Consider the following 17,680-nt stretch of genomic DNA (forward strand, 5'->3'; position numbering starts at 1 on the left):
ACGTTTTTTGAAAATTTGAATATGATTTCAAATTACACTTTAAAAAATCCATATCACCAAAATTACTGAATGTTGTTTCTTCCTTATAACGACAGATTGTAATTTATAAAAGCAAAAAAAAAATCATTTTACATACATTTTTGATTAAAATGTATCTTTCATAAATGCATCTAATTCATATTGCTACTTTGTCCCATAACCAAAACTTATAAATCGTTCCAAGTCTGCATCATTATTAACATACTGCGTTATTTTTTAGTTAATGAATACAAAGTATATTTCTTCTTAAAATCAAAATGGTGAATTTGAAGTACTGTTACGTGCTAATATTCTTGAGTTTGTGCAAAAATGTCGCCGTGAATTGTGAACAAATCGAGGTGAATGAGACCTCCACCAGAACGCCGCGTTTCAGTGGATCGCAGAGCATGTGGCTGCCCAGGTAAGATAAAAGATAACAACTTAGTTAGAGATAGTTTTATGATGTAATTAATGCAACTGTAATTGAAGATTAATGCTAGATATAAATTCAATTTAAATTTTGCTACTTTTTGATTAGAGTTTCATAACAAAATGATATATTGGAGCTGGTAAAACTTAGAGAAAATGTCCTGTGCGTACTATAATTTGTGAAGAATTTGAAGGGAAATTCAAAGTTTAAAATTTAATAAACTTTCATGAAGCCACAAATGGCTGGCAGATAAATTTCGATAGTGTAGTAATGTGTAAGAACTTTTACTTACACATTTCATTATTTATTTTTTTATTATTTCGTTAATAAATAGCAATCGAGGTACAATGATATTTTATTATAATATTATAAATTTTATTATATTTTATTAACGTTATTATTTTTTTTAAGTTAGAATAGAAGAAAAAATGATTTATAATCCACACGATGGAAAGAAATTCGATTAGAAGATCGAAATTTTTGGCACAACTAAAGTGTTTTTCATTCATTGTATTTTGATTAAAATATAGCGCCCACAATTGTTACAAAATATTTTTTTTTATTCTACATTTTATGAGTACACTAAAAACATATAATAATATTAGATCGGTACAAAAATTCAATTACTTATAACTCCTACAAAGTTATATTTATCTGAAATTTTCGTACCATATCGTACTACTTTAGGCTATTGTACTGCACACTTTTGGGAATACTTGGCTTTAGTTAGTCTTTTTTGGAATTATTTGTAGAAAAAATTTACGGACCAATTCTGCGGTAAAATACACGACAATATAGCCTGGTTATGGCAACTCTATGTTATATTTGTTTCTTGGTACTAAAAACTGTAAAAATGCTATCTATTTGCTGTGCGATCAGGGTGTAAAACAACCTAGAAAATGAACAAAAGCCAGAAAAAAGAATGTTATTCTATACTTCTATAATTATATTATTATTTATATTCTATGTTTAGATATTTTCACAGTTTTATCTAGACATTTTCACAGTTTTTAGTACCAAGAAACAAGTATACATAGCGTTGCCATAACAACACTATGTTATGGTCTATTTTACCGGAGAATTGGAACCTTACACTGTCTCTAGTGGGCTTGTAATCATGCCAATTGATCAAAATATTATATTGTTTATTAGTTCATGAATAATTATGATTTATTCATAGACACATATATATATACATTGAATGCATCAAATTCCGGATGTAGCTTAAATTCAGTATAGATAATTATATAAGGAAAATACTTAAAATTTACTGGAGAGCTTTTCCATAAAAGGAATTTCTTGGTTCAATTCTACGGTTGTGCTTACAACGCTTTATAAATGTTTTGATATACTTTGATTTTGCTAATTAGGCGAATCTGATTAAAATTTAATATTTTGTGATTCAACGATGATTTTATTAGACATATATATTTTTTCTGTATACTTAATCTAAATAAGCGTTTCTCAAATTTATTTTTTTCAACCAAATTTTTTATACCTATATATTATCTAAAAAAACATTTTTATTTAAATTTTAATAATATAGTTGTAGTGTGCTTTATTATTTGATGTAAACTCTCATTCAAAATTAGAAAATTTTACCAATGAAGGCAAATAAAACGCTACTTAAAACAGTGTGTACATGTAAAAAAAATAGTTAGAAGCCTCTTATCGCCCCCCCCCCCCTGGATATTACAACCACTCACAGGGAGGCGATATCGCCCACTTTGAGAAAGACTGATCTAAATTGAAGCTAACATGCTCCAATTACTATTTTTGAGAATTTTCCAGAATTTTAAGTTCATAGCGTCGAAGTATACGTATGAGTCAAGTACTAATTGTCTTGCAAATTTTCAATAAAAATTGTACTAAAAACGATTTAAAACAGTATCTCAAGTACCAATATTAGCTATTACTACACTTGGGATACTTTAATTATTGTGATTTTTTTCTATTGTTCTAACACTTACACCTTATCATAGAGTATAGTGATCAAATAGCGTTGTTATATTCAATATTAGGATGTCAAGCAGTAAATTTAATTTGCTTGATTTAATTAATTGAGCTATTTCCACTGAATAAAAGTTGTCAACTAAATAGGATATCAAATAGATTCAATCAATCAATTCATACATTTTTTATCTTCATATGATACCTTCGACTAAAAGTGTACATAAATTTGAAATTTTTGGTAATAAATAGAATTTTTGTTGCTAATAAGGCTAATCAGTTATTTGCGATGAACACAGTAGAGAAAACAAATTGTGCATGATATAGATCACATATCAAATAAATTATACACAAATCAATAATTAAATTTTGTCAATACATATAATCCAATTTTCGGAAGAAAGAGTTGACACAATTTTTTTTATCTTCTTACATTTCAGATCAAGCTAATCTGTTTTAAATATCAAAAATGTAGAAGCGTTTATGTGTACATTTCCTCGATTTAAAAAAATAAAAGTAGATCGGCTAATTGCAAAATTTTAAAATGCTATTACCCAAATTCCAAAATAATTTCAATAGCATATTAATAAGTGAGCAGTATTATAATTCATAGATAAATGTATTCTCCTAGTTGTAAAAAAAAAATTTTAGGCACTCTAAGGCAGGTAGATGGTGATCGAATCAAATGATCGTTCAAGTTTTTTCGCAATTGGCAGTAAAGATATAATTATAATTCAAAAAATTTGAAAATCTTTTGAATAATTAAAAATCTCGTTAGCATTGTACAGACTTGACGAAGTTGAGCAGTTTCTTTTATATTTCTAGTTATAACATAATTCTATGTAATTTTTTAGCAATCATTTAAAAAATGCTTTGAATGATTGATAACAAACAATATGAGGTAAACTACTAATTTTGATTACCTTGTTATATTGCAACATTTATGTCACAAATCATGAATGTCAAAAATTGAGTTGTCTGTGAAGGAATGCTAGATACAATTGCAAATTTTTGAAAGCAACATACTGGTTGCAAATTCTAAAATGGATTAGTTTAGTAAATTGTTTGGCTCAATTATCTCAATACTAGTCATCCAATTCATTTTTTACCAATAACTTACAAATGACTATTAAAAATGCGAATTTGCAAATGTATGTGAACACACATACTTCTACTGAAAATGAGATATACTAACCTGATCAAAATATTTTGAAATAGAAATGTAATAAAATTAATTACTTATTTTAAAATCTAATTTAAAAATCATTAACGTTTCGTTTTATATTGAAATGTCTTTCAAATTAATTTAGTAATTGAAAACAGTTTCGACATAAAATTATATAGTTCACATTCTCCAATAAATTCATTGGCGAGTATTTTATAATCATTGAGATAGTCTATTTTTAAAAATTTCAAATTCTTAGCTGATCATAAAAATTAAAATCTAAAAGATAGAGTAATATATTCTAATTCCTGTAAGTGAAAAACAGTATATATTCTTTAAAATTCAAATTAATTATCTCAAATAAAATTATTTATCCCTTGTTGTCTTAAGCTTCAAACATGCTTAATGCCTGTAACGTGTTGGGCTTTTCCCAATGAAGTTTGTTCCAAGATCCAACACACCATATACAAATCTAAGTAAAGATATGTATATGAATGGACAGTATATTTACAAACAGTGTCGTGTATTTTTTATCTTTATAGTGAGTTGGTGCGATCATACGAAGCAAGAAAAGCAAATGAAACTGCTTTCAGCCGATCTCTAGATGTAGTTTATGCCCAAAAGCCATCTCGCATGGACACTAATGTTCCACAAAGAAAGTACTACCCTAACTTTTCTCTATCCGATATGACAAGAAGCCAAGAAAATCTACCAGCAACAGGAGAAGCCCAAGACCGCTACTTTCCGGGCCAATACCAACCGAACTTCGGCAACAAACATAAAGGTTATCCAAAAGTAAAACCGCAACCTAGTTTTCCTGACTCATTCCCTGCACCAGCACCAGCGCCTGCTCCGCCAGCGCCGGTTGTAAGTTCTGCTCCAGTGTACCTTCCTCCTTCGAATGGAGGTGCTCCACCTAGTCCACCAGTATATTTGCCACCACCACCAAGTGGAGGTGATTCTGCGCCTCCGCCACCACCACCACAGCCGCAGGATATGCCGTTGATGTACATGGCACCACCACCCATGGTTCCTGATGACACTCCTCAGGTAAAATAGAAATACCAAATATCATTTAGATCGAATAAAATTATATACAGTGTCCAGTACTGTAATATAATTTTAGATATGACTTAATTCTTCGTGATCAACTATTTTGATGTGAACACAATAAACTCTTTATTTATATCTTATTTCTTTCTTCCGTAAAACATTTTTTATGTGATGTTATGGTGACTAGCCATAAAAAGTCACAACATTTCGCTAATAATTGCGAATTATTGGTTACCTAAATATTCAACAATTGTACAAACTGATTACCAAGAATTTTTTTGAAATTTTGTGATGAACTAAAAATACTATTCGATTGCTAAAATTATCTACGATTATTATATATTTTAATAATTGTTGTAACAAAAACATAAATTAAAAAAATAATAATAAAAAAATAAAGTGACCATGCGTTTTCAGAATTTTCACCTTCTGTACCGGATTTTTCGAGGCGCAATATTTGTCCCAAATTCAGGTTTTTTGTCCCGTAATTTTGTTCAAGAATTTTTCAAACGGATCTTATTTTCAACGTTTATTTTGAATATGTTTCTTCTCAAATTATTTTTACAAAGTTTACAAATGCACTTATAGCGATATTACTTGTTACAGATAATTTTGAAAAAAAAATGTTTAGGATTTTATTTAATGTCGATTAGACAAGGTATAAGAGTAAACGGAGGACTATTGGAAACTTCAACTAAATATTCACAATTAAACCACTTTTTCAAGGACCTCTAATATTTCACGATGATCAGTTTTTAGTTACCAACTCTACATCATGCCAAGTTTCATCAAAATCCCAGACAAGCAACGGAAGAGTTATCTTCAGTATCTCTGTTTAAACAAATTTGAGTTTATTCAAAAATGACGAATATTTATTATATCCTTAAATACTATTTACCATATAGAAAAAAAAATTAAAAAAAAAAAAAAACAAATTGAAGTTATGAAGCTTAACTAACTCCTACAGCTAGGGGGGGCGTCCATTAATGACGTAAGGTTTTTAGTAGGAGGGGGGGTAGACAAAAAATCACGAAATATTTTGTGTAGGAGAAAGGGGTATAGTAAGATATAACGTGTATTTATTTTTTAACTTTTTTTTAAATTCAAATATTTTCAAAAAAACTCATAATTCTACAGTTTTTCACGTAAGTGAAAATATACGTGATGTTGTTTTGAGAGGGGGGGTAAAATTTAATTGTATCACCAAGGGGGATGGGAGTCCAAAAATCCTCAAAAACTCGCTCGCATGATTAATAGACGCCCCTAGGACTTTCCTTTCTGGATTTGAAATACAAAAATATGGTCACCTTATACAATTTCATATATTGTAGGTTTCAAGACAGATTTGCTTCAAACACAAATTCAGATTGTGAGATTTTTAATCAAAATAGTTTATTTTGTAGGATTGACTATATATGAAATTCCAATACAAAATTTTTTAAGAAGACTACAATATAAAAACATGAGTAAAACTGGAAGTACACCAGAGTAAATCTTTAGGTTGAACAGCTGATCTAACTGTTTATTGGAACTTTTAATAGAAAAAAAATCAACTATGACTTTATTGAGATTTTTTTCAATAGCTTTCTGTATCATTATAGTATTTCTGAAAGAATAAATATCCACCAAATTCAATCAAAATTATCATTAACCATTTAGAAGAAACCTGAAGATAGTAGTCCAGAAAAAGACAACGATATGGGCAATATGAGCGGTATGAGCAATATGAGTGATATGGGTGGTATGAGCGATATGAGCGAAATGACCGTCATGAAACCACCTCCAAGTAAACCAGAAGAAGAAAAAGCACCGGTATCTGATCATCAACAGAAACTTGTTACCAAATTAGTTCCACTTTACCCCAAAATATTAGTTACTAACCTACATTCCGTTCCAGGATATTTCGATCCCATGTTAGAAAATGTGCAATCTTTAAACAATACATGTATTGCAAATTTCAAACAAACCAAAATTTGCGTTTTACCAAATTATTTGTTTGTGTTCAAATACGAATTGTTTGTATGTTCAAAAGTAGCTATGTAATATATGTGCTGTAATGTAAATTTTATGTACTGGCCAGCTGGTTAGTGCAAGCCAGAACAATATTTATGTTAGTTTTATTATAGATAAAACAATGTTCTTATATGTTCCATAATCAGCCTCTTGGAATAAATCTATAAATGATTTCCAACAACGCAATTTCAAAATTGGCTCACATACACATTCACACACACATACTTTTTGCAAATTTGGTCTCATTGGACTCAGAATGACTTGAAACTTTGAAAAAAGAAAATTGTCAATCGGATTTTTTCGAGAAAACATTTTCTATTTTATTTCCAACTGTCCAGTTAAGAACATTTATTAAATTTGGGAAATTTACAATTGCCAGATAACAACAGATAAAGATTTAAAATAAAGTTTGGGACTTTTCTATGATTTTTTCATAAAGCTTCTGAAAGGCAATTTTTACTTGATATCAAATTTCAGATTGAAAAATCTCAATAAAATTTGATATCACCACAGATACCACAGCTTGATATCATGCTGGCCAGCCATACTCTTGATTATGTTTCTAGTGTCAGAAAATTATTGATATTTTATTTTATCTACATGTACAATCTGCCTAAATAATAATAAGTAATTATTTTGTTCATTATTATTTAGAAAACACCTTGATAGTTGGCCTAGGCCTATCTACGTTTGTTATATTTTTGTTAGAATATAAATAACACTAATGATACATTTTTAATTTAGTACAGCAATGCCAATTTGCACTTGGTAACATATTTTAATCTATATTTCCAAGTAAAAATGGATATTCCAACTGCTTGATATCAGGTAGTTTGATATCAAGCGGTAGATTTGAATCTTCAACCTTGAAGTTCTAATTAAGTGGTTCTTAACGACTTGCTCCACATACTGTCGAATTTACTAACATTTTTTCAAATACAATTTTTGAACTGAAATCAGAACATCAAGTCCTGAAATCAGTTGTGCTAATTTGTCTTAGTATTAGACTACTGATAAATACTATATATCTAGATATATACTAGATACTAACTAGACTGTATCTAGTATATACTGATATATACTAGATACTAACTAGACTGCTTGATAAATTGCAACACAAGCAGTTGTCCCATCTTTGTATGATAAATTATTTTTACAATTTCTGAAAAAAGGCTATTTTTACTTGGAAACACGTTACTATCTTTAATTCCAAGTAAAAATCGTTGTTACTACTGCTTGGCAACAGGCCTCTCGAAGTGGAATCGAAGACCTCTGATTTAGGTCCTGTAGTTATAACCACTTATCTACGAGCAAGCCCATTTTGCTAACATAAATGTAAATCGAATTTGTTGTGTGTAGCTGACAGTCAAATACCTGTAACGATTAGAGATTAGAACAAAATTTTATCCTTTGAATCTATGGCACAAGATCAACACCAGTCCATAGTACAATGTAGTTTCCTTTACATGTTCAATGTTTTTTTATTTCTTCCTCTAATAATAAAAGTAATGCTGATATTCATCCACAGAGTCCACCAATGCCCGATGCCGGCAGCCACGAGCATCACCATCACGATCACGGTGATGATCAAGTCAGGAACATGCACGATCACAGCCATCACCATGACAACGTGATCCAGTACGCTCCACTTGGTGAACACGAATACTACACTCCTCCTCCTGGTTTCAGCGCAGATCTTAGTCACGATCATGACCATGATCATCACCATCACCATCACGATTATGAAGATTATCATCATTTCGAGTTCGTTCCTCCTGCTACCACCATGGCACCGTCGATGATGAAGGAAGAAAACCGAGATACTGATAAATATTCGTACTATTACATTGGTAGAAAATTGTGGTATGTTCCATTGTATTTCAGTATCTATTTTATTATCTACATAGCGGTTATTATTGCTAAGAGTATTGCGAGACATAGGATTCAGTATCCGACGCATTACAAGCCAGGAAGAGCGTTTTCGGAAAATGATAATAGGAATGAGTTTGTTATGAATTTGGCAGGCTTTGCCTTGAAAATGATTTCTGAAGCGGCTAAGAAATATTTAGAAAATACGCAGACATAAAATTTAAAAGACATAAAATTATTGGTTGGAAGTGCCTACATATTATCGTTTAGTGTAAATGATATTCACATACAAAATTGAGAACTGTTGAAGTAGTAAGTTAAAGCAAAAAACTGTAACTTATTCGGTGTTTTCCAATCTTTTTGAGGCTTTGCCTAATAATAATATTTCTTTAAAAAATTGCGGTTCCATAAAAAAATTTCAACCTCCAAAAACTGTTTTTGAATTTTTCTAATCTTATAACACATACAATGGCATTAAACCACATCATTCAGAGCAGTGTTCCCCAACTTGTGATCATGCCATACCTTAGCATTTCTAAAAAGCAATATAAATAATATGCATCAGTCAGCAACTTTTTAAAAATTTGCTATTTCTTGTTCAATTTGTCATCCTAAGGGTTAAAGTGGTGTAGCCTTATAGCATTTTGGATTTTTTGCCGTAAATATTCAATTTTCTTTAAGAGGCATGGACATCACGTTGGGAAAACTGATCTGGATGATTAATAGTTATCATAAAAGTGACTGCCAATCTGTAATATTATATGGTTATTGACACCAATTTTAGCAATCTGATACAACGTGCATTAGCATAATTAGACTTTAATCATTTAGTCATCCTTTTATCAATCATGAAACACTTTATGACTGCCAGTATTATTTTGAAGATGATAAGAAATATTATCATGGTAAGATGGTAATTACGCTATATAAAATTGCTTAAAATGTTCACATACAAAAATATAATTTAAAGTTCGTTAGTTATTAATATTGTGTTCATTTGCGAAATTTATACTAAAGAGCTATAACAACATTCTAAGTATGCTAAGAAACTACTTTTAGTTTATTATTGACGAAGAGGGTATTTTTTATCTAAAGGAGATAGGTTTACAAAATATTTTCAATTTTGTTAAAATTTATCTCGTATGAAAGTCACTATGCATTTGCTATTTATATATTTTACATCTAACTAGCAAATTGTATACTGACAAATCACTTAATGTACAATTATAGAAATGAATATACATTATAATTATTTATAAATCATTACTAGTTTGTAGATTATTTTTATACTAGATTGTAATTTAAATTTAAATTTCGTTATCAAAATTAGTACTAGATTTAAATTTATTTATTTCACATGTTATTTAAATAATTTATTTTTAAAGCAATTTGTTTAAAAAAATCATCGCAATAAAGTTTTTATAATACCAATTTTTGTTTATTACATTTGATACGGTCAATTTAGGAATTGCAGATATGAAAATATATAACAATTATATATGGTTTTTGTAAAATAGATTTTGTAATATTATACTGAAAATGGAGTGCTAAAATCTATCATGGGTTTGTAAATTCATTTTATCGAAAATTATAACACCAGGTGTACTTGGCATTTCTAAGAGCAATAAAGAGTAAAATTACTCATAATGAAACTTTGACGAATTTTCAAAGTTAAACGAGTTGTCGTATGGCCGTAATATTTAAGTATGATCTAGAAGACCATGATACCAATCGCAAAAAAAAATTTATCAGTTAATTACAAAAACACGTGCTAACAAATCTTTACCAAAAACTAATCAGTATCTTTCCCAACCAATACCTTTCGAACGGTTTTTGAGTTTTTAAAATCGATTCAGAATTGCGGGCTAAAACGTGGACAATTTTTTTATACTTTTCTGCTATTTACAAAGAAACGGCTCGGCCGATTGTCGCACAAAAGTGCGAATCGCTAGTCCTCATCGAGATGCATCGAATGGCTTGTAAATTTTTGAAATCGGTCTAAGCATTTTTGAGAAAACGTCGACTTAAGGCAAATAATCTGTACTTTTTCCAAATTTGGTCTCATTCGATTCAGAATTATTTGAAACGTCGAGAAAACTTAAAATTATCAAATCGTATTTCTAAGAATTATATAAACTGAATGCGAAGTTAAAATTATTTATTTGAAATATATAAGTGAGTTTTAGAACTTATGTTTCAAGAATTGTGTTCTCGAAATCGTCGACGAAAAATTGTATCCGCACATATACACACACACATACATCAATTTTCTATAAGGTATGCCAAAATGTTCAGAAAGTTTTGAAACGTAAAGATATATAAAACAAAATCATTTTCGATATTTTTGCGATTTCAATAACTTACCCTACGAGAAGTTAAAAAAACGGCTAATTTCACAAAATATTTTGGCTATGTTAGAGCTCGAGCATCAAGTGTAAATAAATAATAATTATTGAAATTAGAAATGTAGGTAATTGTGTCAAATAATACGTGAGTTTCCTTTAAACTTTAAAAATTTCATATTATTCATAATAAACAACAATTTTCATTATTATTCATAATGAAAAGTTCATTATTCTTCCGGGCGACAAGTTCGGAGTCGTGCCCGACACAATTGACACCTCTGTAATTGACACAGCACATTAACCCATATGTTATATTAAATGAGAGATTCCGTTATATGCATATTTATGTGACAATATGTGACAATTTAATTTAAACATTATATAAAAAACAGATATTTTTTTATACAAGCCTCGACAACGGAAACGGTATTTTTTCACAGACCATTTACATCAGATTTGAATGAGCTTTTGTGTTGCTTATGAACAGTTAGCGATATGCAGGAAATTAATTAATTTTATTTTTTGTTATTGTTGAACACCAATCAGGACTTATGAGATGATACCTTACTGAATACTTGGCTTTTTAGCAGGCAACTCAACGGTTGGCTTATCCATATTTGATATATGGATAAGCCAACTGCTGGAAAGAGATTAGTTTCACAGGGCAGCTATATTTTCAAGTGAAAACTGATATCATTACCGCTTGATATCATGTTGTTTGAGGTTGCTATAGAATCTTCAACTCTGGCTTGCAAAGCCAAAGCTCTTATCGCCAAATACAAAATTCTTCAAAGAATTTATATGAATTACATTCAATTAGTGGTTGTATAGCTTGCTGTAAATTATTGAATCAATAATCATTTTTTTTAACTTGCCTAATACTTAAGCTACAAAAAAAAAAGTATGTTTGTTTTAATTTCAAGTTATAAAATATTTTTATTATTTTAGAAGGCGTTTCAAAGACAGTATCCAAAAACTGCTATTTTGTATCGAATATGAGCATATAGCATATGTAAACATTGATTAAATTTAATTTTTTAATTTACAAAAGAAATGAAAAAACGTTTCCAGCTTGAAGACTTACTTTGAGATTAAGCTTTGGCATTTCACTCTGGGGTAGTGACAGTCGATCTAATATAAACATCTTACAGAGAGCTAAAAAAAATACTGGAGGCTCCCAGGTATGTACCTAATTGGCTTGTTCATATTCAGATTTAAAAATTTAAAAAAATGCTTTTTTGAAAAATTTGATTTTTTTTTATATTTTGAAATATTTTGGAAATATCAAACTTTTTTAGAAGCAATTACGATACGTTAGCTGCGTAAAGACAAAATATCGAAGCGCGTGGGCGCCGCGTTGCAGTATAACGGATAAAGCAAAGCATAACAGTAAACAATTTTTTTCTTATTAAAATGTTTATAACATATGTGATAAATCGATGTGCATATATCTAATGATCATTTTTGTCTTACAATGGCATTTTTTCGCGCTTTTTCATTGAATCTCCGAAACCGTTAGAGCTGCTTTCCCAAAAATCAATACAAATCAAATGTTTTTTGGTTCATTCAAATCGGACGCTGCGTTCTCTCAAATATTGAATTACCATTTTTGGCACTTTTTGACCCGTATCTTCGAAACGGCTGTACCTGCCTTAACGATTACTATAACTTACCCTATCCCCTAATTATTGAAACATTTTTATAAAAAAAAATTCTTAGAATTCATGGTCTCAACGATTATACCGAAAATTTGTAGGTCTACAAAAAATAGTTTAATTATAAAAATTCATCAAAGTTTGGAATCCAAATAAGCGGGTCAGAATTTTAACTTTAAATCGTCGCAATGTAAAAAGTTGCTAATTCTCAATTCTCATTATAATGAGAGTAATTATTTATACTTATTGGAAAGTTATAAGCAACTCGCCTTAAGGCAAAATGACACTTGCAACCAATTTAAATAAATTTTGAGTTCATCTTAGTTTTGGGTTTAGATTACTTACCATTATCATCCGTGCCCTTTCATCGTGCATTACGTAAAAAATCCGCGATGCAAAGAGAATTAAGATACTAGATAAAAGACAGGTCCAGAGTTACGAAAATACTACTTTTTGAAAATGTTTGTCGTAAGTTAGCCCTCTTTTACAAAAAATTTGTTCAATATTTGCTGAACTGCTTTTTTCCACAATGAAAAGAACTCTCTTGTAGCAATTGATACTCGTAGCTACCGCCTGTGAATTAAACTATATACTTTAAAATAAAAATCTTCATAGCTTTGTCCAAGTAACACATTGCTTTGAAATTTTGTTTGATGATTAAATTTTGTTTTTCGAATAATACTCTTAGCATTCGATATTTATTTGGGAATTAAGCTTTGTTCTTCGGATATTTATTGATTAAACAGTCACTGTCATCATCTTTATACTATCAAATTGCAATTCGAGTTGCAGTTCTTAGTTGATCCAGATTAGAAATTTCTTTGCCAATCTCCTCCAATTTCAAAATCATTTCAAAATATTTCAATGTTTTTCAAATTCATCTTATGAAATTATTCTCTCTAATTAAAATCATTTTTATAGTACTAACGAGAGACACTTTTAATTTTGTTTCAAAATCAAAGAAAAAAGAAAGCCGATTTTGCATTAAAACACGTCAACACTACAATTTCTTTCTAAAAACATGTTTGTTCTGTAATAAAAAAATAATGTATGCAAAAATTGGTAGAACTACATTTGTACTAGTTTGTAGTAATTTTGTACTACATTTTGTACTAGTTTGTACTAATTCGTGCCAAAGGCTAAGAATATAGCATGTTCTTTGAAGACATTCATCCAACAAGTTTTGAAATGGTATTTAAATCTTAAAAACCTTCATTCAAATCCAAAAATTTGTGCCCTTGCCCTTCTTCTCAAATTTCTTCCAAACTGTATTTGCTCCCAGATAGAAGCTTGACTTATAATATTGTACTAATCCTTTTCGATAATATTAAACTCAATCCATTGATTAAACAAAATTATAAACTAATTATTAACAATTAATAAATTAATCCAGGCATATACTATTGTAATTTTGGAGTCAAACCTAAATCACAGATCTACTCTTCAGTAAAGTTATGTTTGTATCTGTACATAGTTAAAAGAAGAGTATCTATATATATGCAGAATAATAAAACTATAATAAAGATCCATAATCATGTTATATAAATTATAATTTATTCTAGTTAAAATTTATTTACAGTTTATTTCACCAACACATCCAGTCCATATCACCATTGTGCAAAATCACTATCAGTAAAGTCTTCCTCTTTAAATTCTCGCAGAGAAGGTGGCAAAAAGTTCATATCCAACATTATTCTCGGTCTAGTCCAAGTAAATACATTTGTATCATCATTTCCATTCTCATTGTCTATTTTAGTGCTCTCCAGTTGTGAGGTTTCACTTAAGCTTTCATTTCCCACTTCAGAACTATTTTCTTGTGAAACTTTTTTGTGCATTAATTGTTTTGAGGTTTTAATCTTATTCCTTTTCATCAGCCATGAATTTAATAGATCTCGTCCAGATGATTCTGATTTGAATACACGACGGGCCATACGTTTCCTGTCATGTTCATCAGCTGAATCATTGAGCAAGGGAGAATATAAATGTTAGCCTCTTATTGGTTTTCAAAGCAATGAAAAATTGCATGTATGATGATTTGTTAATCCATGAATAAAAAAGGTGATAATTTCAAGCACAAAAACTGGTGAAAATGTTTTAATTTTGACAAGATTTTCTAATGAGTTTCCAAATGATAATTCCACAAAAATGGCATGAATATTGATGATTTCACAGAAAAATGGCATAAATATTTCTGATTGATTTCCAAATGATAATACCACAGAAAAATTATATGAATTTGTAGTGCACTATAGAAGTTTGTGCAGTAATTTAGGCCCAATTAGTAGAAATTCAGCATTAACAGAATTGTGAATTATTTCACTCATAAACTATATAGCAATTTAGACCAATTAAATTGTTTTTGATAAGAAGGTAAATTATAATATAGTATACTGAGAAATACTTGATACAAAAATATTTCTGCTGTAAGATCATTTCTTTTATCAACTCTGTGATAATTCAAATTGGTTACAGCAATTATTCAAAGCCAAATTCCATCAATTCCATAATTCAAAAATATAATAAAATTATATTTCTATTTAGTATATATTTCTATGAATGAAAACTATGAATTGTGAATAAAAATCACTATTACAAGTTCCTTTTGCCGAGTATCTTAGTATTCAAAAGAACAAAGTTTGTAGTTTTATTTTTTTAGTGGATGAATTTCAATAATCTATAAATTCATCACTCAATGCGCCAGTAAAATTATTTATACTTGGATATATTATATCTTGAATAATTCGTAGTTTATATAATCTGAATACTGAAGTGTCCATTTCAACTACGAATTATTCAAAATTTCCATATCCAAATATAAATAATCTTATAGACTTATTGAGTGATAACAGTATAATTTGATAGATAGAAGACTATATAAGATAAATTTATAAAAACATATCAATAAAAATTGATAGTGGAATGAAATTAAGAAAATAATACATGATTTCAATAAACTCCAATATGTGAAGAATAAAATATAGTCACAAAATATGAAATTCTATAATCCCAAAAGCCAGGTAAAAATTAAAATGAAGTTAATGAAATGAAACATAATAACCCAACATACCGATTCTTCTTAAATTATCAAGTTCTGCAGGTGAATAATGTGTAAATCTACAAGATGCTCCAAAATTACAATGCATTCCATTTAAAAATCTTACACATGGTTGTTTAGCTGATTCTTGTTGTATTATATCTCTTATATCTGAAAATAATAAAGAACAATAAGATAATTGAACAATTGAATAATTGAATCATTTGCTTAATTAATAATAATAACAGTATTAATAAAAGTACAATTGCATTACAAAATGAATAATATTTTAGTTAATCATTACTAAAATTTATTTATTTATTTATTTAGTTAGTTAGTTATTTATTTATTCATTTTAATGCTTTTCTTTGTTCTGTTTATACAAAACAATGAACGGAGACTGTTAAAAATATTGTATATTAAAAAAACATGATTAATTATTAGTAGTTATGCCCAGCGGAGAATCTATAGTATATAATATTATATACTAAAATACTATTACATACTATATACTATTATATACTATAATTATAGTATAATAATATGATAACTATAATTATGAAATATTATATGATACAAGTGAACATATCTTTTCTATGCAATTTAGTATTATATGTTTAAGGCAAATGTTTCGAAAATATATTCTATATTCAGTCATAAAACTATAAATGACCTAAAATAAATTCATTAATTCTGTATATAACTATCATGTCAAATTTTCAATCTGGGATCATTCAAGTGTCTGAAGAAGAGATAAATATGCCATGTCAAACAATAATTTTTAATTGTGTAATATCTTGAATAGCTGGTGATGATAAATTATCCTTTTCGCACCATTAATTACTTTCTAAGTAAAATGTTATATAAATTGCTACAATGAATACACAAAAAGAAAATATTTAAATCAATTCCAATTAATCAAAAAAATGGTATTCATATAACTTGACAGCAACTATCATCTTATTAGATTAGATGGCAGGATATTACAAAAACAAACATTTAAAAGGTTTTGGAAATTGCGAAAAGAATATTATTTAATATATAAGCTAAATTAGATAATGCTAAATTATACGTTGATAATTTTATAACTTGCCTCTGTGTAATAATAAATATTCATTCTTAGCACGATTGTGTGCAAATCCATTCAAATGAGTTTTTCGTTTGGTGCCATCATCTTTAAACGAAATGTTGCAATAATCACAGTGATATTTTGCATTCATGATGAAATTGTATTTTTATTATGTTAATATTAGTATAATTTATTTAAAAATACATGTCACTTGATTATATTTTTTTATTAGCCGTATTTTTAATGATATTTTTCAAATGTTACAGGTTATGTTTTTCTAAAGACTTATTTATTGTCTGAACAATGAACGTCAAACAACCCAAATGTCAAACAGCAACTTCACGCGTTTGATTTGTCCGTATAGCAACTGTTGCCAACATTAAAATAACAAACAAAGAGATGAGATTTAAAACGTTAACTTTTGAAATAACAAATTTATTTTATTATTTACTATCACATTCTTATAATTGCACATATCATTTGAACATATTTTATAAATTGAATTATAAACAAATATCAAATTTTTAACTATCAGGGGTAGCATCAATTTTAATTCCTAGAGAAGGGATAGTTCACGAATGAAGTACATCGGTGGCAGTAATTAAGATTCAAATTTGTAATTGTTTGATATTAAAAACATAAATATGTTTGATATTAAATATATTAAGATTTATTTTTTGTTCAATATATTTATTGTTATGCATTAAATTAAAAACTGACAAAACGGGCTTTTTTGGTGATTTTTGTTTAGAACGGGTTTTCCTGGACAAAAGATCTAAATCTAGTACAAATATTGCTTTTGGAAAAACCCGGGACACAAGATGAAAATCCGGGACTGTCCCGGCCAAACCGGAACGTATGACGTATGGTCACCTTAGTTTAAAGCGGGTACATGTTCAATAATTTGCTATAGAAGATTTGGGTTTCAAAATGTTATAAATTATTACTTATTCATAAAAGATTTGATTACTAACCTAACTATTTGTATTCAATATTTATACATATGCAATGCCTAACTGCCTTACATCTGCACAAATATTTAATATTGATTTAAAATGGGTGCTAAGATGACAAAGTAC

The 17,680-nt window shown here is 28.7% G+C and overlaps 1 protein-coding gene across 1 annotated transcript; it reads right to left on the reverse strand.

Annotated features, from left to right (window-relative positions):
• Nucleotides 1-14,105: 14,105 nt before the first annotated feature.
• On the reverse strand, nt 14,106-16,878 carry LOC113383596 (zinc finger matrin-type protein 5-like). The gene is made up of 3 exons (XM_026621849.1): nt 16,626-16,878; nt 15,566-15,703; nt 14,106-14,452 (listed from the first exon to the last, which is right to left on the reverse strand). Exons 1-3 carry the CDS (start codon nt 16,750-16,752, stop codon nt 14,106-14,108), a joined length of 612 nt encoding a protein of 203 aa, XP_026477634.1. The 5' UTR covers nt 16,753-16,878.
• Between the last annotated feature and the right edge of the window lie 802 nt (nt 16,879-17,680).

The sequence above is a fragment of the Ctenocephalides felis genome, unplaced genomic scaffold (genome assembly GCF_003426905.1).
Source record: "Ctenocephalides felis isolate EL2017-DRISC unplaced genomic scaffold, ASM342690v1 CF-g0.4_SCAFFOLD_03570, whole genome shotgun sequence".
Taxonomy (NCBI): Eukaryota; Metazoa; Arthropoda; class Insecta; order Siphonaptera; family Pulicidae; genus Ctenocephalides; species Ctenocephalides felis.

Bases quoted from the DNA above. Each gene is read 5' to 3' on its own strand.
- LOC113383596 (XM_026621849.1), bottom strand. From the start codon at position 16,752: ATGAATGCAAAATATCACTGTGATTATTGCAACATTTCGTTTAAAGAT. The intron at 15,704-16,625 runs GCAAGTTATAAA...TATTATTTTCAG, and splicing joins ATATTTATTATTACACAGAG to ATATAAGAGATATAATACAA. The intron at 14,453-15,565 runs GTATGTTGGGTT...TCAATGATTCAG, and splicing joins TGATAATTTAAGAAGAATCG to CTGATGAACATGACAGGAAA.